General features: G+C 35.2%; 3 protein-coding genes across 3 annotated transcripts; all 3 read left to right on the forward strand.

Annotated features, from left to right (window-relative positions):
• Window positions 1–2263: 2263 nt before the first annotated feature.
• Window positions 2264–5035, forward strand: LOC137741854 (ammonium transporter 2 member 5-like). The gene is made up of 3 exons (XM_068481562.1): window positions 2264–2851; window positions 3547–3832; window positions 4494–5035. Exons 1-3 carry the CDS (start codon window positions 2264–2266, stop codon window positions 5033–5035), a joined length of 1416 nt encoding a protein of 471 aa, XP_068337663.1.
• A 2163-nt stretch (window positions 5036–7198) lies between these two features.
• On the forward strand, window positions 7199–8189 carry LOC137743922 (2-oxoglutarate-Fe(II) type oxidoreductase hxnY-like). Its single transcript, XM_068483850.1, has one exon. The coding sequence runs from the start codon at window positions 7248–7250 to the stop codon at window positions 8187–8189; it is 942 nt and encodes a 313-aa protein (XP_068339951.1). The 5' UTR covers window positions 7199–7247.
• Window positions 8190–10565: 2376 nt separating this feature from the next.
• LOC137742785 (guanine nucleotide-binding protein subunit gamma 1-like) lies at window positions 10566–13053 on the forward strand. The gene is made up of 4 exons (XM_068482734.1): window positions 10566–10871; window positions 12448–12500; window positions 12601–12645; window positions 12746–13053. The coding sequence occupies exons 1-4, from the start codon at window positions 10710–10712 to the stop codon at window positions 12828–12830; spliced, it is 345 nt and encodes a 114-aa protein (XP_068338835.1). The 5' UTR covers window positions 10566–10709; the 3' UTR covers window positions 12831–13053.
• The last annotated feature ends 10477 nt before the right edge of the window (window positions 13054–23530 follow it).

Genomic DNA, 23530 nt, shown 5'->3' on the forward strand with positions numbered 1-23530 from the left:
CACTACAACTAATAAGGGCAGTGTGTACTGATACAGATGTGAAGGAGACTTTTATCAGTGTCTAATGAGAATTTTACCCTTGAAACTTTTGATTGAGAATCATTGTTTTAAATTGGAATCGTTAATGACAAAAAGGCTACCTTTATATATCCGTCCCCCTCTTTTTTATTTCCATTTGAAAACAAATACAAGTTTTACGTCCCATCAATTTTTACAGAAATTCTCTCACGTAATGCTGGGATGAATGCCAGACCAGAAAACTGAGGGAGTTTGAAGAATTGATTGAATTAATAAATGAAAGCTCAAACATGCAAAATGGCTAAATTTTTAAAACAATTAAATGAATACATATAACCAAAGGCAAAACGGCCAAGGGACATACACTTTGTCAATCAAACAACTGATCAATAAGAAAATCAAGCATCCAACTCAAACGTTTTGTTTCACTTTACCTGTTACTTAGAAACCAAATATAATCCAAAAAAACTTGGGCGTGTAAAACCATAATTAAATGAATATGCAACCCCAAACCAAATTACAAATTAACAGAGAAACAAAACTGAGAGAGAGAGAGAGAGAGAGAGAGAGAGAGAGAGAGAGAGAGAGAATTACACTCTGTGTCCTCTGAGCATCGCTAAACACCTGAATTTAGTACCCACAACCAAAAGCAAAAATACATCATTAAACACAATGCTAAAGAAAAATTATCAGACTTGAAACACAAAAAAGAGTTTCATATCTGAGACCGAAATGAAGAAGAGGAGAGCGCGTAATCACAATAATATCTTTTTCTATAATAACAGTGTTATAGTGGAAATGACATTGTTGTTCTAATTAAAAAATAAAAAAAAGGACATGCATGCAGCTGTGAAAGTGGGAGAAGAGGAGGGCGTGATGTTTAGAGGAGATAGAGAGATAGAGATGTACTAATGCCCAGTCTCGAGACCTTAGTCTCGGAGTAACTTAAGTATATTCATTGGCGTCGGTGGCCTAATTCCAAATCTGGAGACCTTGGTCTCAGAATAACTTTTAGGTGCATCCTAAACATTATCATGTGTGTTATTGTTTCATTAGTAGTATATTTGTTTTTTTTTTTATTATACTTTATAAGTAAGACATATGAATACTGATGTATACTCATATTATAACATATGAAATGATAACACAACATGTCAGTGTTCTCAATACACACAAAAAAGTATCTCCTAGTCTTAGAGTTAAGGTCGAAGGTATTGGGATTAAGTGTCCTAATAACTTCTTAATAGAATAGGTTAGGCTACAAACATAGGATTGAACTAAACGAACCTTTCTACTATCCCTAACCACCCAACAACTAGTATAAGGATTATGAATCTAAACTATCCAATCCAAACGACCTCATTGGCCTTGACTTTGAGCTTGCAATTTGCAAAAAATAATTATAGAGTAACGATAGTGAGATCAAAATTTTAAATCAAATGATATGTCACTAATAAGAAACAAGCAAATTAATTGACACTTATTTAATAATTCAATCATCTATAACCATATCATTTAGTTTGCAATTTTGATTTAAATTTTTGATCTCCCTAGCATTATCTTGACTTAAGTGTTGATTAACGTGCTTATTTCCTATTGATGACATATCATTTGATTTGCAGATTAGGTATCCTTAGCATTATTTTTAACAATATGTATGTATACGTAGATTACTTATTATAATCCCTTAATTTGGACAAAAATATAAATAAATAAAAAAACCAATTATTTAACCTGTTAATTAAAAAGAATTTACTTTAATATATCATGTTCCTCCATCGGAACCATCAATCTATTGGCCAAGAGCAAGCCCCCATGCGAATGGCGGGAATTCCTGTGCCGAAACTTGTAGCCATTGGATTCACCGTACGTCGTGGAAAGCGACGCGAATGAGAGACGCTAAAGCTTAGGAATCTCTTGGTAACGATGAATCTCAATCCAGTTCCAATTTTAGCCATCAAACGTGCAAATATCTAGTTTTCAACCAACAAGGTCAAATGGCACATCAGTAACTTCACACGCCCCTGAACCCGGAAGTACTCTGCGGACAATTTTCAGATTCATTAATCTGGACAAAAATCACGTAGAACCAAAAAAGATCCAGGCAAGGAACAGCAAAGCCCCGATGCTTCAAAGTCCCAATCCACAAATAAATTTATAAAGCGTTCATGGCATCCCATTCATAAATCAACACACAATCATCATCTACAGTCTAAGCCCTAAGCTCGTTCGTCAATCCATCGCAATGGCACTCCCATCGAACCTCCAACCTGACGAGGCAAGCCCCGAGTGGCTCAGCAAGGGTGACAATGCTTGGCAACTCACGGCTGCCACGCTCGTTGGCATGCAGAGCGTGCCAGGGCTTGTCATTCTCTACGGAAGCATAGTGAAAAAGAAGTGGGCAGTGAACTCCGCCTTCATGGCTCTGTACGCCTTCGCAGCAGTCTTGGTCTGTTGGGTCGGCTGGGGCTACCAAATGTCGTTCGGGGACGGCCTTTTCCCGTTCCTTGGCCGACCCAACGTGGCCATGGACCAAGCCTTCCTGCTGAAAAAAACATTCAGTGGGTTTCTTCCAAATGCAACCATGATTTATTTTCAGTTCGTGTTTGCAGCCATTACGTTGATTTTGATCGCCGGGGCTTTGTTGGGGAGGATGAACTTTCATGCATGGATGTTATTTGTACCCCTTTGGTTGACATTTTCTTACACAATTACTTGCTATAGTATTTTTAACCCCCAAGGCTGGTTGTATAAGATGGGGCTTATTGACTACTCTGGTGGCTACGTCATTCATCTCTCTTCTGGTGTTGCTGGTTTCACTGCTGCGTACTGGGTAAGTCAACACAATTTTACTAAAGTCAGTTGTTTACCCTTTATGTGGACGAAATTTCACCATTGATGTATTATGGCCTCTCGAGCATCACGGGCCAAAAATTTAACCATTAGAATTTGAGCCACTGATCGTAAAATACATCATAATTTTAGCTCAGCCAAAGTTTACTCTTTATTAACCTACAAAACCTATTTGCAAAGAAGGGTAAGGTTATGTATAATAGACTTCTCCCGATAATCACAAAGCATGAAGCTTTGATGGTTAGGGTCGCCTCTATTGCTCCATACATAATATTGACCATTTTTAATCTAGCCTATCAGTCACCCTTTCTGTGAAGTCTAGGCCCTACTGCATGGTGAAATCAAACTCTAATAATAATTGTTTAGAGTTTATAAATAGAATTTGCCCCTAAAAACTGATTTGTAAGAAAGGTTGCATAAATTTTTTTTATTTTTTATGATAGACCGCTATATTCTAATATGAGCAACATGCTTATGGCAGAACATGTCGAGTATGTCTCGCATCTATTAGATTTTTTACATTAGTATAATGGATTAAACTTAAATACAAAAGAGCGAGCGTATTATCCTAATCAACTAATTTAACACACTTCTATCAAATAATTTTATTTTGTGGGTTAAAATTAAGTTGGTTTTACAAGTAAACCACAAATATTGTTTTCCTTGAGGATTCAGGTTGGGCCAAGGGCAACCAATGACAGGGAGAGATTTCCACCAAACAACATTCTGCTGATGCTTGCTGGGGCGGGCCTACTTTGGATGGGGTGGAGTGGATTTAACGGTGGAGATCCTTACATGGTGAGCACAGACGCATCTCTGGCCGTCCTCAACACCCACGTGTGCACTGCCACTAGCTTGCTGACGTGGCTCTTGCTTGACATTGCTTTCTTCGGGAAGCCCTCTGTGATCGGCGCTACTCAGGGCATGATCACTGGCTTAGTTTGCATTACTCCTGCTGCAGGTATAAATTAGTCGATTCACATAAACATACTCAAATAATTTTGGCTTACCCTTTTTTATTTCTACAAACTCCTGCTTAATTTTTTTTTATTTGTTCGATTTAAATGTCATAATAAACATGAGATTTCATTTTTCTTGCTTTAATTTGAAAGCTAAATTTAATATCATGTGGCCAATTTGAACTATTCAGCCAGTTTATACTTATCTCTAAATTAAGCCTACTCAAAATAATATATTTCTTAGTGCAATTGTAAATTGTCACATCAAATTACTGCCCCCATCATATTTTATATATATCATTTTATTTGAGTTGTACATGATCACTTAGGACCCGTTTGGTATCCTATTAAAAAAAATCAACATTTCTCAAAACTTTTCTTAAGAACATCTATCAAAAACAATTTTCTTTAAGACCTCAAAACTTGTTTGGTATAAAAGGAGAAGAGAGAAAAAGTAGGGATGCTTAGAGTTTAAAATCTCGCTTTTAATATTATTTTCAAGAAATTGACTATATTTTTAAGTTAGTTTTGAATTCAATTTGGAAAATAATTCTACTAAGCAAGTACTTATGACTTCAAACTTAAAAAGTGTTTTTGAATTTAGAAAGTTGAATTCAAGTACAAAACAGAGCCTTATTGTGTCACATAATCTTTTGAGTATAGGAGTGGTACAAGGTTGGGCAGCAATCATAATGGGAATGATGTCAGGAAGCATCCCATGGTACACTATGATGGTCCTCCACAAGAAATACGGCATCCTAAAGAAAGTCGATGACACCATGGCCGTGTTCCACACCCACGCCGTGGCCGGAAGCCTAGGTGGCATCCTTGCCGGCTTCTTTGCCCACCCGAGGCTCTGCCGTATATTCTACTTAACCAACAATTGGGAACACTACATTGGCCTTGCCTATGGATTGCACAGTGGCCATGTCGGTGCAGGGTTTAAGCAAATGGGAATCCAATTCCTAGGAATAGTGTTTGTGGTTATAGTCAATGTGATCACCACTAGCATCATTTGCTTGTTCTTGAGGTGTTTCATTCCACTCAGGCTCGACGACGACGAGTTGCAGGTCGGTGATGACGCGATCCACGGCGAGGAGGCTTATGCATTGTGGGGAGATGGAGAGAAGTATGATGGTTCCAAGCATAACTCAGTTTATGGAATGGAAGAGCTTCCCATGAATGCGCCTAAAGCTGAGCCATGAAGTTGATATGCTTTTTTTTTTTTTTTGGTATTTGTATTTGTATTTTGGTTTCTTGCAAGAAACGTAAACCTCGTTTGGAAGTGCTTTAAAAATGACTGAAAACGTTTTGGTAAAAATGTTTTTGGATGCAAGTGCTTATGAAACCCATTTTCTCAAAAAACGTTTTCAGTTATTTTAAAAGCACTTCCAAACGAACTCATAATCTACTCATCATCTAATGTAATAAAAAAATATTGACAAACTATTTTGTCATTGTAATTGTACTTGCTCTGCTATTCTGCCCTAGCCTGGTTAAGGAAGAAAATATGGTTAGCGACTTCATTTCTTGGGTAGCAAAATGTTAGACTACATCTAGCTCCAAAATGAGGTGGAACCTGCACCAAATTAAGGGCCTCGTAGTAGTCTCGATTTCAGCGGTCTATTTTTCAAGTGTTTGTTTGACTAAGAAAACATAAGCAAACAACTTTTATTTATTTTTTTGGGTGTTATTGATTAAGAAAAAAATATTGTGCTTTGTGTTTAATCTTCTAAATTTAAAAGTTCATAAAAAAAAAAAGTGATGAAATATAACATTGGTAGTTTGGAGACTTGAACCGAAAACAAAACAAAAAACATACCTAAATTGTAAGGGCATTACAACTTAGTTATTTGAAAGCATAAACCAACAAATAGACCTAAATCGTAAATTCATTACAAGATAGTTATTTAAATGCTCCAAACATAAGAGTTAGGTCTCCAACAGCGCACAAGTGCAAAATTTGAATTTTGTAGGTTGAAATGTTCATTAAAAAATTTAGGATAATACGTCTAAAAATCAACTTGAAAAAAGTTAAGACAAAAATAAATTTACCACGTAAGCAAATTACTACATAAATAAATATATAATCCCATATAGAGTCAAAAGGTGTATAGCCCCTCGTTAAGAGAGATTATTTTTTAAGAGCCTCAAAAATTTCTTAAAGCTCTAAAATGGGCTATATTTACTACTTTAACAGCCTCATATAGAACCCTTCATTGGAGATACTTAGAAGAATCATGTGCTTCTTGTAAACCCTAGAGAGAAGACACATGCTTTAGCCATAGGATCTAGACTCTAATTTTTCGTGAAAGAGAAGTTACTACAAATATTTAGCAATTGATTGCATGTGGTGGCAAATATCGACAAGCTATGTTGGTCAGAGTAATTTTTTTTTTAGTACAACGATATATTTTATATTAAGAGGAGGAAGAGTTTGATTAAGTTATACAATAGGCAACCTAATTTGGTATCGAATTTGTCATTCATGAAATTCGAACCTAATGCCTGGTTTGGTACTGAGGTGATTCTAAAAAAAAACTGGTATAAAAAAAAGCTGGGAGCTGTTTTTATCTTTGGTAAATATTCAGCTTCAGTTTTTTTTCACATCTGTTTTACATAAAAGTTTACCAAACACTATAATGCTGCTTTTTTTTTCTTTTCAAAGGCACTTTTACAAAAAAGTTTACCAAACACTCTGCTGCTTTATTTCACAGGTGCTTATTCTCACAGCACAATAGAAGCAGCTCTTTTTCAAAACACAACAATACCAAACCAGCCCTAAGACCTCTCACTTATAAGTGAAAATGAATACAACCAGATCGTAGTATTGAGTGACATGTTAGTCAGAGTATTGTTCCCCCCTGTATGGAAATCAAATGTCTTTTTTTAATTAATGATAGATCAGATTAGGTTACAATATCATTTGCAATAAGAATTGGGAAATGTTATTAGCACTCCAAAAATCTCATAATACACTTCTCACAAGTGTATTTTTCTTTCTAATTATAGAAAGTTTGGAGTGACAATAAGTTTTTTGGAGTGCTAACTGCTAATAACAATTCACGCATAATTTTTTTTTTTAACAAATTATATTATTTGCACTAAGAGAATAGGATGAGTTTAGTCTCACAATAGGTTCGAAATTGCTTTGGCAATAATCAATGCATAGGTTAAATTTATGTAAGCAAGAACTTTGGTGTTAGATGCATCGGTGATTCCTCTGCATATAATAGTAAGCGAGAACTTTGGTGTTATATGCATCGGTGATTCCTATGCATATAATTTCGTAATTAACAAAGAAACAATTATTTTAGCATACCGATAATGGCCGGGAGGGTCGGAGTGTTGAGGGAACCAATCTCTTTTTTTTGTCGTGAGTTTTGAAAAGCAGGAGGACTAAAAGTAAGGAAGCAGATGACGACGGAGGCGGTGAACCTGCCGATCATTGACTTGTCCTCATCAGATTCTATCTCCTCCGCCAATTCAATCCGTCAGGCATGCATAGAGTGTGGTTTCTTCTACCTGGTGAATCATGGCGTCGAGGAAGAGCTGTTTGCAGAGGTGTTCGATCAGAGCAGCAACTTCTTTTCGCTTCCTTTGGAAGATAAGTTGAAACTGGATCGCAAGCATCACAGTGGTCACAGTGGATACACCCCACTCTTTTCCGAAAACCTCGACTTCGCTTCCAGCTCCAAAGGTGACTCGAAAGAGAGTTATTACGTCGGCAATTTATATGACCCAACTCAGAGTCATTTGAATAAATGGCCTTCAGAAGACATCCTTCCATCTTTGAGACCCACAATCGAATCGTACTATAGAAAAGTCCTGTCTGCTGGAAAAAGGTTAAGCTCTCTGATTGCCCTGGCTTTAAACCTAGATGAGGACTTTTTCGACAAAGTGGGGGCACTGAATAAACCAAGGGGTTTTCTTCGACTTTTGCACTATCCAGGTGAGCTGGGATCAAACGATGAAGAAATATATGGTGCTTCTGCTCATTCAGATTATGGCATGGTCACACTCCTTGCATCCAATGGAGTTCCTGGACTTCAGGTTTGTAGGGATAAATCTAAGCAACCTCAAGTCTGGGAAGATGTTCTTCACATAGATGGGGCATTCATTGTCAACATTGGCGACATGCTGGAGAGGTGGACTAATTGTTTGTTCAGGTCAACACTGCATAGAGTGATGCCAGCAGGACGAGAACGCTACTCCGTCGCTTTCTTCATGGATCCCAATGAAGATTGTGTCGTGGAATGTCTGGAAAGTTGTTGCAGTGAAGAATCACCGCCAAGATTTCCTCCCGTCCGCAGTGGGGACTACCTGGAAGAGCGTTTTCGGCTTACAAATGCAATTTAAAAGGTCCGTCTTTTGCAGTTGCAGTACGATGATTTTACTCTGTGATGATAAACGGCTTTTATAATCAAATACATCTATTACAAATCCTGGTTTCATAATTCCACTGGAAATAAATTGCTATTGTATGTATTGAGCTGGTGCCTAAGGTCCCGTTTCAGATTGTTTCTCTAACAAACACTTCAGTTCATAAGCGTTTGTGACATAAGTGCTTTTATTATAAACATGTTGAAGTTTTCTATACTCTTTTTTCGTGGATTGAGAAGAATATATTGAATGAAGTTGGAGACTGAAAAGAAAAGAAAAAAATTATGTTTAGCATAACCCGTTACAGGGATTTTTTTTTAGGATGAATTGCTAATTTAGTCCCTCAATTATCACCTCAGTAAAAATTAAGTCCCTAAACTATTTTTTTTTTCAAAAAAATCAATCCTTGAATTATAAAAATTTGCCAATTACAACCCTAATATTATTTTCGAAACTACTATATTCAATTTTCCATCAATTTAAGTCAAGTTACTTGCATGTAATACACCTTGGAGGGTAGATTGGTAGTTTTTCATAAAATAAAAAAAAGTGTATGGAATTAACTTTGAAGGGTAAATTGGTAGTTTTTCATAAGAAATAGTGTAAGTTAACCTTGAAAGGTAAATTAGACGTTAGATTCGCAACTTATATGAAATGTTAAGGGCTTATAGGCAAGAAAATGACGGTATTACACTCTTAAGTGTGTCAAGTGACTTAAGTTAACGAAAAAATGGATAAAATAGCTTTGAATAAAATAGTAGAGATGAAGTTAGCAATTTTTAATGACTTTTAGGGACTTATTTTACCAAAAAAATAATTCAAAGACCTAATTTTCACTGAAGTGATAGTTTAGAGACTAAATCAGCACTTCACCAAAAAGAATGTTAGCTCATATACCCTGCCTTCAAGGGCAATTTGGGATTGCCGCATTTTTTTTTTTTTAAAGCTACTTCTGTTGTGTTAGAAGAATAATGAGCTGTAAAATAAAGTATTTAAACATTTGATAAATTGTATTTTTAAAAGTTTTGTGAGTATATTTAATGTAGAAGTGGTATATATGTAGATAATAACAAAAATGGACATCATAGCGGAGGTGGTGGCGATGACAATGGTGGCGAGGGCGGTGGTGATGGTTGTAGTGATGATGGTAGGGACAAAGGTGGAGGGTATGGTGCTCTTACCGATTGTTATGATTGGGGTGCAAAGAGGTAACAATGGTGGTCAGGGTGGCAACAATGGCAGTAGTGACGGTTGTGGTGGCAGTTGTGGTATGCTGGTGATGGTGGGGGTGGCATCAACGATGGCGATTGTTGTAATAATAACACTAGTTGTGGCAATGATAGACTTGATAGTCGTGGTGGTGGTGCCGGATTGCCGAAGAAGGAATAAAAACACTTCTAAATAAAGCTAAAGCCGCCTCTTAGCTGTTGTTTTGCCACTTGAAACACATTATGTAGTTTAAAATATGGATTCAATGAGCTGTCATTCAGTATTACGATATGATGCTATTCTTATTCACTTAAAAGTGAGATATCTTATATTCGAATCTCATTGATGGCGAATTCGATACCAAATTAGGTTACCCATTATATAGCTTAGCCGAACTCTTCATCTTCTAAGTATGTAAAAATATCGATGTACTAAAAAAAAAAAGAAAAAAAAAAGGGGATTAAATGACCTAATGAACAATATTTAACAGAAACAGTCTTTCCACGATTCTTCAAAAATGTTCATTATGTATGGTATGAAATGAATGAACAATAATTAACAGAAGGTTGGAAACAGTCTTTCCACGAGTCTCCAAAAGTCTTGATATTTATTTTTGTATTTTTTTTGGTGAAAGCTTGTTGCTTGAAATATAGATACGAGAGAGTGAGAAAAGCCGAAGAAGAAGGAATAAAAACACTTCTAAATAAAGCTAAAGCCGCCTCTTAGCTGTTGTTTTGCCACTTGAAACACATTATGTAGTTTAAAATATGGATTCAATGAGTTGTCATTCAGTAGTACGATCTGTTAGTATTCTTATTCACTTGAAAGTGAGACGTTTTATGTTCGAATCTTATTGATGACGAATTCAATACTAAATTAGGCTATCTATTATATAGCTTAGCCAAACTCTTCATCTTCTAAGTGTGTAAAAATATCAATGTACTTAAAAAAAAAAAAAAAAGATTAAATAACCTAATGAACAATATTTAACAGAAACAGTCTTTCCACGAGTCTTCAAAAATGTTCATTACGTATGGTATGAAATGAATGAACAATAATTAACAGAAGGTTGGAAACAGTCTTTCCACGAGTCTCCAAAAGTCTTGATATTTATTTTTGTATGTTTTTTGGTGAAAGCTTGTTGCTTGGAATATAGATACGAGAGAGTGAGAAAAGTCGAACTTGTACGAAATTTTCCTCTTTCTTCACCCGAAACACCACCTACCAGATCTGGTATGCTGATACATAACATGGGTTTGTAGTGCGTGCGTGAGCTGGAAGAGAAGAATGGCGTCCGATACGGCGTCGTCGGTGGAAGAACAGGCGCAGCAGCTGGTTGCTCCTGGTGGTTTAGTCGGAGGAGAAGGAGGAGGGTCCACTGATAAGAGAGGAAGGCATCGGATTCTCGCCGAACTCAGCCGCCTCGAACAAGAACTTAAGTTCTTGCAGGTTTCTTCCTTTTCGATGGCACTTGCTTTCTGTCTCTAAATGCTGTTTGTTTCCCGGGAAAATTCTTACTTGTAAAACAGCGTAAAACATTTCCCACTTCCTATTTTTCCCCTTTTGAGGTTGCAATTCAAGTTTTGCGTAAAAAAGCTTGAAGCTTTGTGTGTTAAAGGTAAAGAAAGTAACTTTCTTTACAGAAAAGGGAAGGTGAAAGAAGAGGGGATGAGGGTTATTTTTGCCAAGGCATGTTATCTAGGGATTGGTTATTTGAGGAAGAAAATATTTCTGGGTTTTTGGAAAACTGCATGTTATGATTCCGGCTTTGGCGTTGAAGAATGTAAGAACGAGTCGCTGGTCCTCTCTCTGAAATCTTGACGTTTAATTTGAGTGGTCAAAACATTGAGAAGTTCCAATTTTGTGGGAAATGTCGCATTTAGGGATGCAATTTTCTCTGACTGCTTTTTGGTACTAATTCAGGAAAATTGTTAATGGAGAGGTTACCAAATAGGCTGCAGACTTGGTCAACAGCATATTTGACCGGGAAACTAAAGAATGTAGCTTAATTCTTAAGTAGATTTATCATCGTGATAAGCAGAAAGTTGTTCTCTTTCATATGGGTGGATTAACAACTGTTTTAAGGGAAAATGAAACTGCAAGAACTCACTAGTAACTCGTTGCCGATCAACGGGATTGTTATCCGAACAATCATTTAGCCCTTGATGTAGGATGTGTTGAACCACCACTTTTTGGCTCTGTGAAAATCCGTTTGACGGTTAGATTGCGAAAAGCACACTGCAATCAGTAGTTGTTTTATGTTTTGATCATATACATTACATCGGGTGCGTTTTGTGGTATCATGTCACATTTATAAATCTCAAATGCTTTAATTTAATCAAGGTATGAAAGGAACATTATCATAGCTCAACCACATTTCTCGTTTTTAGGCTTCCAAGTTAAACTGATGTCCAGTTTTATTTTCATCTTCCAAAGCATTGATGCTGTAGGGACTTTCCGGTCTTCGAAGAACTTGGAATAAAGTTGCTTGGATTGTATATGTGTATGAATTGTCTGGTTTGCTTGTTTTATTTCTCTTGTGGAATTTCTTATGTTCCATATCCTTACATTGTCCTAGGTTTTGTTCCAACAGTTTGAGATTTTCCTGCATATTTCTATATACGTAGCTTATCCGAATTAGTGCTAGACTTGGCATTGATATATAAGTAGAAAACAGTCTTTCTGGTCCATAGCAACACCCCCTTAGATAGAATAAGTGCCTCTCTGTGATTAATTACTTAAATGAATCATGCAGTTCATTGCTTTAATTTAACAGATAAGCGTTTTACATTTGTTATGTGCATGAGGTAGATGAGTTTTTTCTTATTCGTGTTTTAACGTTGTCTATATATACTCTTCTTATTCTTCTTCTTTTAGTTAGTGCAACATTTGTAAACTTATGTCGCTTGATATTGTATTATCTGCATTGTTGTCATATTTAAAGTAATGCAGAAGGTCATAGTTGAGTGAGTATTTGTAAACAGTCGGTCACATTTTGATGTTACTTTATTTCTTTGATATCCAGGACGAGTTGGGAGAGCTCGAAAGAACCGAAAATGTTTCAACCATTTGTTCAGGGTAAGTATGAGCAGCCATATATAAAGTGCCTAACATGTAAAATCTGATAAACTCGATTCAAAGTGATGAGCAATGATCTGTTTTTGGTGATATCCCTTAGATTGCTGCCATACGTCGAAGGCAGGCCAGATCCTCTACTCCCATTGTAAGTTCCATGACCAATCTCCTCACTCCGCAATAATGCAAGTTACTTGCTGCAATTTCTATATGTCTAATGCTCCATCCTTGATTTATTCTGGTTGCAGAACAAATGGACCTGTAAATCTGGTATGGGATCGATGGTTCGAAGGACCGCAGGATTCACAAAGTTGCAGCTGCTGGATACTCTGATGATTTGAATCTCATGCCATCTGACATTTGTTGCTATGGTTTGCAGGACAGGCTCTAGCTAGCAGCTTAGCACCATCGTTGACCAAATTGATTGTATAATTGACCATTGACTTAAATGAAGTTTGGCATTGTAGTAGATTTGAATATCGTTTTGTCAAAAGAAAAACAGATTTAAAAACGATGAGGATTCGGGCAAATGACCTCCGACTCCGACACTTAAATTTGAGTCTCGTTGTTCTTTACATTAAAATAGATAGTGTCATTTTGTCAAAAATAAAATTGATGAGAATTTGGCTTTTGTCTAAATTTTGTCTACACTTTTAATCACAACCATTCATGCTCATCATACGGTCAAAAGTCGTTTTTCGCCTTTCTCGGCCCAAAGTTTTCACATCATTTCGATAAGCCCACGTTAAGCAATTTAGTGTGGGCCGTGAGTAACGAACGGTCAAATTGAACTCATCCCAACTAATTAATCAAAGCCTGATACATCTTCTCCGGATTGTAGGTGTGGGCTTGATGTTTCTCTAACACAATGTTAGGCGACCCAAGAAGAAATTAGGCAAGCCCAAAAATTCAGGCTTGAATTTGTTCTGATAGTGTGGGCCGTGAGTGAATGCGCTAATCAAACAAGCTACAAGCCTCGACTCTATTTAGATATATTCAGAGCAAATGGAGCTTTCATCAGAATATCATAAGTACTATGTCATAGTTGGTATAGAATAGAGATGGAAAACAAAGGCTGTTTTAGAAATGTTTTTAAAATGATTGAAAGTGTTTTTAGTGAGAATGTTTTTAAAGCCAATCCTTAGTAAAACTTGAAGTGGATCCTGGAAAAACAGTTTAAGTGTTTCTTGCATATTGTGCTTCAAAGTGCTTTTTGGAACCAAAATCAATTTCACTAAAAGCACTTTCATTCATTTTAAAAGTACTTCTAAACGAACCTATATAATTTAAGTGATTAACTATAAATTGAATCAAAGCTAAAGAAAATAGAGAGAAAGTGTAATTTTCTAGACGGCTGCCCCTTTTTAAGAAAGGGTTTAGATATAAGTCTAGTTTGAAAAAAAGAATTAACGTAATGTCAAGAGAAGAACCATACACTAATGTGATTGAGTAATGTGTAAACATGTTGTATTAACATCACTCAACTATTGGATAACAAAAACTACGAGCTGCCCCAGTGATTGTGGCAAGTTTCAGATCTATATTTCTCACGGCTCATTTTAGGTTTGATTTATAGTGCTGATGAATTACACAATGGTGATCATGGAAATGCTGAAATGTTTCTGTGAGTCTTTCCAGCTTCTAAAAAGATAGATTACCGTAACTTGACCATCAAGTGGTCACCTTTTAATGAAATAAAAATATTGGATATACAAAATTATTAATCCGTCATTTGCTGTGTTAACTAACATGCATGTTACAATAAACATAGGTTGTCTTGGTCAAACACAAAGTCTAGACTCTAGAATCTAAGAGTCTAAGAATATAAAAACAGAGCCTAAATCCCATTCCTATACATTGCATCATCATTACATATTAGAAAAGATGCATTGATCAATGTTTGAATTAACTAATTAATAACAATTAACCCCCTCATCGAAATCCTAAACACCAATTATTAAACTCGAGTTTAATATACTTGATTAATCATATTACGGATTCTCTTATCCCCTTGTGACCATATCACTCCACGTTCTTCGCTTCCTTCAATGTATCGAACTCTTCCTCCTTTACTTTTTTTGATGAGAGAGAGAGAGAGAGGGACAAGTGAGGGCATGTGAGGGGAGGATAGGAGGGCATATGGTATGAGCATCCATCGAAATGAACTTTAGGCAGATTGTCTTCGCTTCCCCCAAAAGGATTCTTTCCTGATTTTTTTGGTAAGGATTATAGAGATCCGTGAATCATGTATGTTTATCGTATATCGTGCAATCAATTTTTGTTAAGTACTGTTTGTGTTTAATTCTAAAATAAAAATATTTAAAATAATTTATGACCGTACGATATACGATGAACTGACAAGATTGACGGATCTCCGGGATCCTCACAAAAAAGATCGGACGAGGATCTGGATTCCCGCTTCCCAAGCAAAGTGGGTGGCAAAAACCAATGTGAAACTTGATACATGCACTGCAGCAACCTAATAAAAAGACCGTTAAATTTAGCTAATACCATCTCTAGATAAATGCTAATGGGATTCTCTGTATATTCTCTGTCACCTCATGTTTTTTATACAATATTTTATGATGTTGAACCAAAAAACGTTAAACTGTGAGGTGGTAAAGAATCTTACTTTGAGAGAGTTCCTTTACCATTTCTCCCATCTTCAATGTAAAGACTTGAATTTCTAGATTCTCTTATTTTGCTCTCAAAAAGATTGTGGATTTATTTATTTTGGTTTTAATTTCCAATGGAAACCTCAAATTTTAAGACTCAAAACTCGTACTTGAGTTTTAGCTTTTTGATTAATGTGCATTGGAGATGATTGGACTCAAAAATTCAATACTCATTTTTTTAGGTTGAATAACATGTTTCCTAGTTGGCATGAGCTCCACCTTGGACTAAATTCTCATATTAAAACCCAAATTTGGGGTCACACTTAGCCTATTTGAGTTTTAAGTCTCATGTGCATTGGAGACTGAAATATAAGATTTGAGTCCTTGCATTAGAGATGCTCTGAGAAAACTTTGGATAGGAAATTATGGCAATTTTCTTATTTACCTTTTCATTTCAACCTTCTTATTTCTCCACATGCTCTAAGAAAATTTTAATTATGTGAAATCTTACTATTTTTCTTCATTAGTTAGTATAATTAAAATTAAATTTGTCAACCCAAAAATAATTAAACATTTAGTTTTACATGCTAGTGAAATACACGTGGCATGAGTTAAAGAGAGAAGGTTGAAATGATAAAGTTCTAGCACTCACACTTAGAATAAGACAGTTTGTTCACGTCATTCATACCATAGTCTTCACAAATAAGTGAGACCTCTTGTATATGTTTTCATTCAGTTCCACATTATCACATTCAAGTCGACGCTTACAAAAGTTGTTGTATGAATGACGTGATCAGTTTACCCTGCTAAAAATTTTCTCCTCACTTTCACTTTTGTCCCCTATTTGGATTTTAGACCCCATTATCATATTAACTAGTGAAATAATAGCCGACCTAGTTAATGCTTTGTCCCGGGAAGATGATGCAAGTTGTTAATTGTGCTTTTAAATTTATTGGGCAACCTAGACGATCGCTAGGTGTATATCGTAGCATCCAAATATTCCGCTAGCACAAGCCTCTCTAGTAAATTATTTCTCCCTTTAAAAATAATGGAGTAGGTTCTAACCATGCATGAACTAGCTTATGCATGTTTTTTTTTTCTTTCTTTAAATCAATTTAAAACCTAAAAATAAAGAAGATAAATTAATGTGTCTAGGTTGTAAGAATTTTTGTGTGTACTCGAAACACTTGTTACATAGTATGTTATACTATGCATGGGGCAATACAATTGACATGTTCTATTTCTATGATATTAATTAATAAATAAAAAAACCAATACATGTATTACAATTTTAATAAATAATAACCGTACATGATTGTGTTCCGCATGTATAAAAAATCTCCCATTCCATACACATGTTGGGAAATATATGTGCTTTCACGTTTTAGAGTCATATTTCTTCTTTTATTTATTTATTTATCAGAAAGTCTTATTTCTTCTTAAATGACATGAGATTGGAAGAGACTGACCAATATGATTTTAATTAAAGGAGAAGAATTAAGGATTAGATATTTAATTAGCTGATAACTAAGTGCCAAATATGCCAACCCTATCATCACATGTCTTAACATGATGATATATTCTCTCCCCTTTCAAAATTTACATTTAAATATCACACGTTTGAATTTTACCACAACAAGACTCATGTGCTATACCGCAAAATAGAAACCAGGAGGATCCTCGTCGGATCTCATTGTGAGGATCCTCCAATCACATCCGTTTATTGTACATCGTGTGGTCAGAAATTATTGTAAATTTTTTATTATTTAAAATTGAATATAAACAGTACCTGACGAAAACTGACCACATGATATATGATGAACAGATGTGATTGGAGGATCCCCGAGATCCTCACAAAAAGGATCCGGCGAGGATTCTCACTCAAATAGAAATCAAACCATAAATATTAAATACAAACACTAACTTTTTTGGTAAGCTTTTGATACGCAATTAAGCCTTGAATTCTCTTTCTTCTCAAAGAAACAGATAGGCATCGAAAATCCATTACCAGACACCCCTTCCTCTGGACGTGTGGTTTTGGTCCTTGATTAAAGGTGTTCAATTATTTTGCATAACAATTTCGTCGAAACTAAAGACGACATAATTTATTAGCTAGTTACCACACTTATGATATCTTTTATATATAATGTGACATAAGACTAAGATCCAAACAAATGTCACAGTAGAATTCTCTCAGAGGCTCCAACAACTCCAATATAGGAGAAATTTTTAGTTGTGACGAGAACACAAAAGAGAAAGAGGGTGGGAGTCAGAACTTCAGAAATCCACATCGTTTCATGATTGATTCAGCATTCCCAAGTCCCCCTTTCCTCCAATCAACTAATTTGCAGACTAAAATATATCTCAAACCATATGGGGGATTCTGAAACTGGACATATTTAATTTTATTGAGTTAACACAAGGGTATTTTTAATATTTGATTAATTAGGCGAGTTGAATATTCCTTTAACTAATAGAATTAAACCCTCTCAGTTCTGATGCAATGCTTATAGAAGAAGAAGACAGTTCTTCAGTATTGTCCTCCTGCTGCATGCCTAGCTATCTTCTTTTCATAGATGGGGGATCAGAAATATTTCTTTGAAAAAACGTTAAGATATATAAACCTATGAGGAAGAATGTGTGCAGAAGAGGGGGGTCGGTGAGGGAACACGGGAGTTTTCTGGTTTGGGAGGTTTGGAAACTGTGCTCGATATATGTCTCACTGCATTCATATAACTAGAACATGGGAACTTGAAGTAGGGTAGGTGCCCACCTGCAACTTTTGCAGTTATTACAAACTAAATAATCGCGCGGGTAGGTCGGGTGTTTACATCAGTCGTGTACTTGTTGAAATTGATTTTGCCTGTTTCTAGTTTTTGTGTGTGGATTAACGAAATATAAGATTTCTCATGTTACAAGTGAGCGACTTATTAACGATATTTAGAATTTCTCATATTACAAGTGAGCGACCTATTCTAACATTTTTAATTTACGTACTAGGTTTGATTTCGGCCATTTCCGTTTTGTGTGTATGACGCATGTTACTCAGGCATGCACTGACTTGTTCTAACCTTTATAATTTACATAGTAAGGGTTAATTCTGACTGTTTTTATTTTGTGCTTATGAATGATTGGAATTTAGAATTACTCGTGTGCGACTTATTCTAGCATTTCTAATCTCAATTCTTTATATTATCATAAATTTTAATTGTTAGTTAATTTTCTGTATTTACTGGAACAAAAGGGAAGAAGCAACAGAAGTGGAATGCATCATGCATGTGGATTAATTGAAAAGAGAGATCAGATAAAGGTAAGAAAAGGTTCTGCAAATGTGCTTATCTTTACTCTGATATAGTAAGAAGCTATACACAACACACACACACACACAGATGTATAGGTGGAAAGCTCCTCAGAGGCAGCAATGCATATGTAGAGAGAGAAAGAGAGAGAGAGAGAGAGAGTAATAGGATCACATGGAGGAAGCAGCAGGAAAGGCCATGGGGTCATTTGCCTTTATACAATACACATGGGTTTTGGCAGCAGCAGCCTGATAAAAACCCTAGCTATATGTATGTTTGGCAATCAGATAAGTCATCCTCTGGTGAAGGGTTATTTTCCATTCCAATAACTGTATTGGTCTGATCGATCAGTCTAGGATTTTTCTTTTTGAACAATATCAAGAGAAAAAAAAAAGAAAAAGGAAAGTTGAACACAGAGTTTTGAGTTTGTAATAAGCATTCTTAGTCGTTTAAACTACGCACTGCAGGTCTCTTACATCTTATACGATTCATATTTTTGAGATTCTATGTGAAAAATAAAGTGTTGGATGTTGACTACCTGGTACACTCCTTTTTCTTTATTCGGATTTAAGACTGACAACGTAATATAATCTTACACCGACAGAATTGTATTTTACAAGTCTCTGCAGTTGAATATATGTCTATCCCCTTGAAAGAAAATTAATTAGTCCAAAGTCTATAAGATGTAAAAATTTGTTAAACCAACACTGATGTTTACAGTGAGCATTGTTTTAACAACACAGTTATACCATTTTTTATGTATCCAAACCTCAACAGCTTTGGTTGACCAATTGTCTTGAAGCTCTCCACTCGAGGTCGAATAAATAATCCACCAAACGCAAACTTATTTTTGCACTTTATATATAAAGAAAGAGTAATGTTTAGGTAAATTAAATTTACAAAAATGCTAAAGTGATTTTTTTCAAAGTGGGAATTTTCGTTGACTAGCTCTTTGCCACCTCATATTTTTTGCATAATGTTTTATAATATTGGTGAAAATTGACATTAAATTATGAGGTAACAGACAATAGACTCCCACTTTGAGAATCCCTTAGCATTTCTCTTATATTTATATAGATTAGCTTTCTTTGCTTGATTGCACACAATAATCAAGACATAAAATACATATATACAAGATACATATTCCACATTTTTGTTCAGATGATCAGATTTTAGACTTCAGACTTAGAAGTGATTAACCAAATCTAAACCAGAAACATAAAAGTCTCCCTAAATAGGTGATTGTATACCTAATTAACATTTTGTGTCGATATAATAAAACTCTATCAAAGTTATAGGAAAATTCCCTCAAAGAAAAACGAAGTTGAAGAAAATTAAGCCAGAATGAAATTTTCTCGACACGTTCTAAAGACGACCGAGCTCAAAAAAACTTAACTACAGATGATATGTACGCGAAGCAACCGCTCACCTTAACCAAAACAAACAATATAAGCATGTGTTTAGAGTTAACTAAAAATGATAAGTTTGATGAGTTGGGTTGGGTTATGTTACAAAAATACACAAATTCATGCGGCATTTTCTTAAACAAGTTGCAGATTGCAAAGCAAGTGCAGCAATTTGCAAAATCTCTACACAGAAAGAGAATTATAATAATAAACAGCCAACGGTATTAGCTACATTTACATTTGCCTTGTAATTTAAGCAAGGTCCATGGATTCGACAGATTCTACACAATTTTATCAAGACCAAGATACATAAAAATTAGCAAACCATACATAGTATTGTGCGTGTATTTAGGCACATATTTGCTGCAACCTTAAGCAAAAACGCCTGGACAATTATATTAATAATTTTCACCTAACTTTTTGCTCAGATAATTTGAGCTAACTTTTTGCTCTGATAATTAAGCAAGTTTAACGTAAACCCTAAATATGAAATTTTCAATATAAGGGTTCTGTCGCAATAGTTATTTGAAATTGGTTTAACTTCTCATTTTGGTCCTTCAAGTTTAAAATCGATCAATTTCATTTTTGAAATTTACCACCTCGCATTAATTGATCATTTTGTTTATATTTCGTCAATTGTAATGTTAATGTGTTGACAAGGCATATAGGCAGGTCTTATAAGTTCACTAATATATTATGTAAAGTTAAAAAAAAAAAAAAATCAAACCCACATACATGTTTTGTCAACACATTAACTGATCAATAGAGTATAAATGAAATGACTAAATTAATGTGTGATAGTAAATTTTAAAGATGAAATTGATCGATTTTGAACTATCAAAACTTTAGTCAATTTCAAAAATTATTTGTGATAAAAGCCTCTCAAAATTGATCAAATTGATGAAATCCAGAAGAGATATTAAGGGAAAGGCAGAGACCCCGAAATGATCTTTGTTCAAGTACGGGCACGCATATCATGACATTATTGGTAATTAATATGGTGTTTAATTATTACGTAAAATGCAAGCTACTGAACATAGAAAGTGGCATATTTAGCACATCACCAAATGATTGTGGTCACTTGTAACCTCCTACTTGATCAATTGGGAACATCAAAATGTGTAACTACAAAAAAATTTGAGCATAAAATATATTGTCCTCGAACTAATAACTAGTATTACGGTTAGAGAAATGCTAAGAGTATTCTCTCAAAAGTGAAACTCTAAAGAAATTCTTTGTTTCCTTATGTTTTTTATACAATGTTTTATAATATAAGCACGAAAATAGATGTTAAACTATGAGGTGTCCAAAAGTCTATAAAAAGTCCCACTTTGAGTCTTAATAACATTTCTCTTACGGTTAATGATATTTTTTTTTCACTTATAAATGAAATTTGTATTCGACTTACCTGATAAATTAATCGTATTATATATATCTCTTACTAGTTAATAGAGCATCACATATTATTATATTATTAAAAAAAATTCTTTTTTAAATATTTTTCTATTTATATAATAACATGTGATATTCTGATTAGCACATAAAAATAGTCTCTCATCGTCCACCTCTCGTACAAACGTGGCAAACAGTTCCAATGCTTTTCCGCATGTCGTCCCCATTGCTGGGCTTTAGCTACTTAACCTTGATTCTCCCAAACACAATAGGCACTAGCCCGCTATATGTGTGTCCTTACGTGGACTATTGTTCACCTCTATCTCCGTACGAGCTCCACGTGGCCATCACCCAAGTGGCGCCCTAACATTTCCAAGGTAAAATTCGTCCACTAGTGACATTGACTTAGCACGACGTCCCGTTTTCGGGGGCAAAAATAGTAGGCACCCGGTTGCCAAGTGGCTCCTCTCGTTAAGATCAAACGCAAGGGTTGGACTATTGTAAGGATACGTACTCCATGGTTTCTATTACTCGTACTCACCGTTATAGCAGAGTAATTTATAACTTATTGCGAAGCAAAGCACCTATCCTCTTCATTTTAATATAAATAATATCGTTATTAAAAAAAAAAAAATAGAAAACAGTGTTATAGCCCGTTGATTGGGGCATGTGGCTATGTGTAGTAAGTTTTACTTATAAGTATTTGTACATGAGACGTATACGTACCCTAAAATATTGCAATTGAAAAGAAACAGTTAAGTCTGAAAGGACTTACTTATACGGAATTTGTCCACAATTATGTGCCTTTCCATTGTAATACAACATTGACAAGTCTAAGTGTTTTTTTTTTTTTTTGAGTATATTGATATTTTTACACTAGGAGGAGAGAGAGTTTGGCTAAGCCACATAATGGACAGCCTAACTTGGTATTGAATTCGCCATCAACGAGATTCAAACCTACGACTTCTCACTTCTAAGTGAAGAGAAATACCACCAAACCGTAATACTAAGTGGTAAGTATAAGTGTTTTAATATGTCGTTATTTAAGTAGATTGATACACCACATAAGAATAAACCTGTATCATATAAATTCCTTGATATTTACCTTCAACAGTCTCATTTTTAATTTATTAAATTTTATCATGACAATTCATTTTTTGTACTAACCTTCAACAGTCTCACTTTTATTTATTAAATTTTGTCATGACAATTCATTTCTCGTACTACAAACGCGGGAACTACGAATTACTAAAGAAAATTTGCAGCTGTAAACTTCAACTCCCCTCGTGATTCGCGTTATTGTCTCTTTCATTTTACTATTTTATGTCCCACTAGAGCCGGCTCTAACCGCAGTGCTCCCACTCTCCCCACCAGTCGGCCTGAAATCAACGGCTGAGATCATCCGCCGTATATTGGTCAAACGAGTCGTGGGTTCGTTCAAAGGTGGTGGGGGGTACGCAGTTCGAGCAAGTGGGTGCATGCAAAAATAATGCATTCTACACCCACGGAGGCTCGAGTGCGGGTCCAGGCTGCAGGTCCATGCTCTCTCGGTGCAGGCAACCACTCTCCAAAAATTAAGAATCCCAATTTCTTTTTAGAACCCCCGCCCCTTGACTACCTTGACTTGAGGGCACCACCGTCGATTCGTTATCAGAAGGACTCACATTAAGCATTTCAAACGAAAATGTAGGGTTGGTTTGAAAGTGCTTTTAAAATCATTAAGAATGTATTAGGTGAATTTGTTTTTAGATTTTAATAACACTTGAAGTGATTTTTGCAAGAAGTACATAAATATTTCTTTTTTCCAGAATTTACTTGTATTTTTATTGGATTAGTTCCAGTAGCACTTTCATCGAAAGTGTTTTCAGTTATTTTAAAAACATTTCCGAACAAACCATTATGGTAATTATTTGAATTTATTTCTTCATGCTAATCCACATCATTTTTCTTTACTACGCATTCATCTTATTTATGAACATTGCATTGTATAAATTAAATAAAAACAAAGAATTATAACATAAATCAAGTGGAAATAACAAACTCAACTTTCAAGTTGTTTATCGGACAACCGGTTAAGAATCTTTTAAAATAACATATTTGAAATTACATTATCTGTTAATATAATGAATATGACATAATACAACACGATCTGCTAAAACAGTGGTTTGAGCTCTAATAAGTGCAATACCAAACAAGTCTTTAGAAAAACATAAAAAATCTTATTAAAAATTCAAGTGCATATAAGGTACTCAAAAATGCTTTTGAAAAAAGCACTGGATTTATAAGCGCTTTTAAATTTTTCAACCAAATCGTAGAAACGC

The sequence above is a fragment of the Pyrus communis genome, chromosome 8 (assembly GCF_963583255.1).
Source record: "Pyrus communis chromosome 8, drPyrComm1.1, whole genome shotgun sequence".
Lineage (NCBI taxonomy): Eukaryota > Viridiplantae > Streptophyta > Magnoliopsida > Rosales > Rosaceae > Pyrus > Pyrus communis.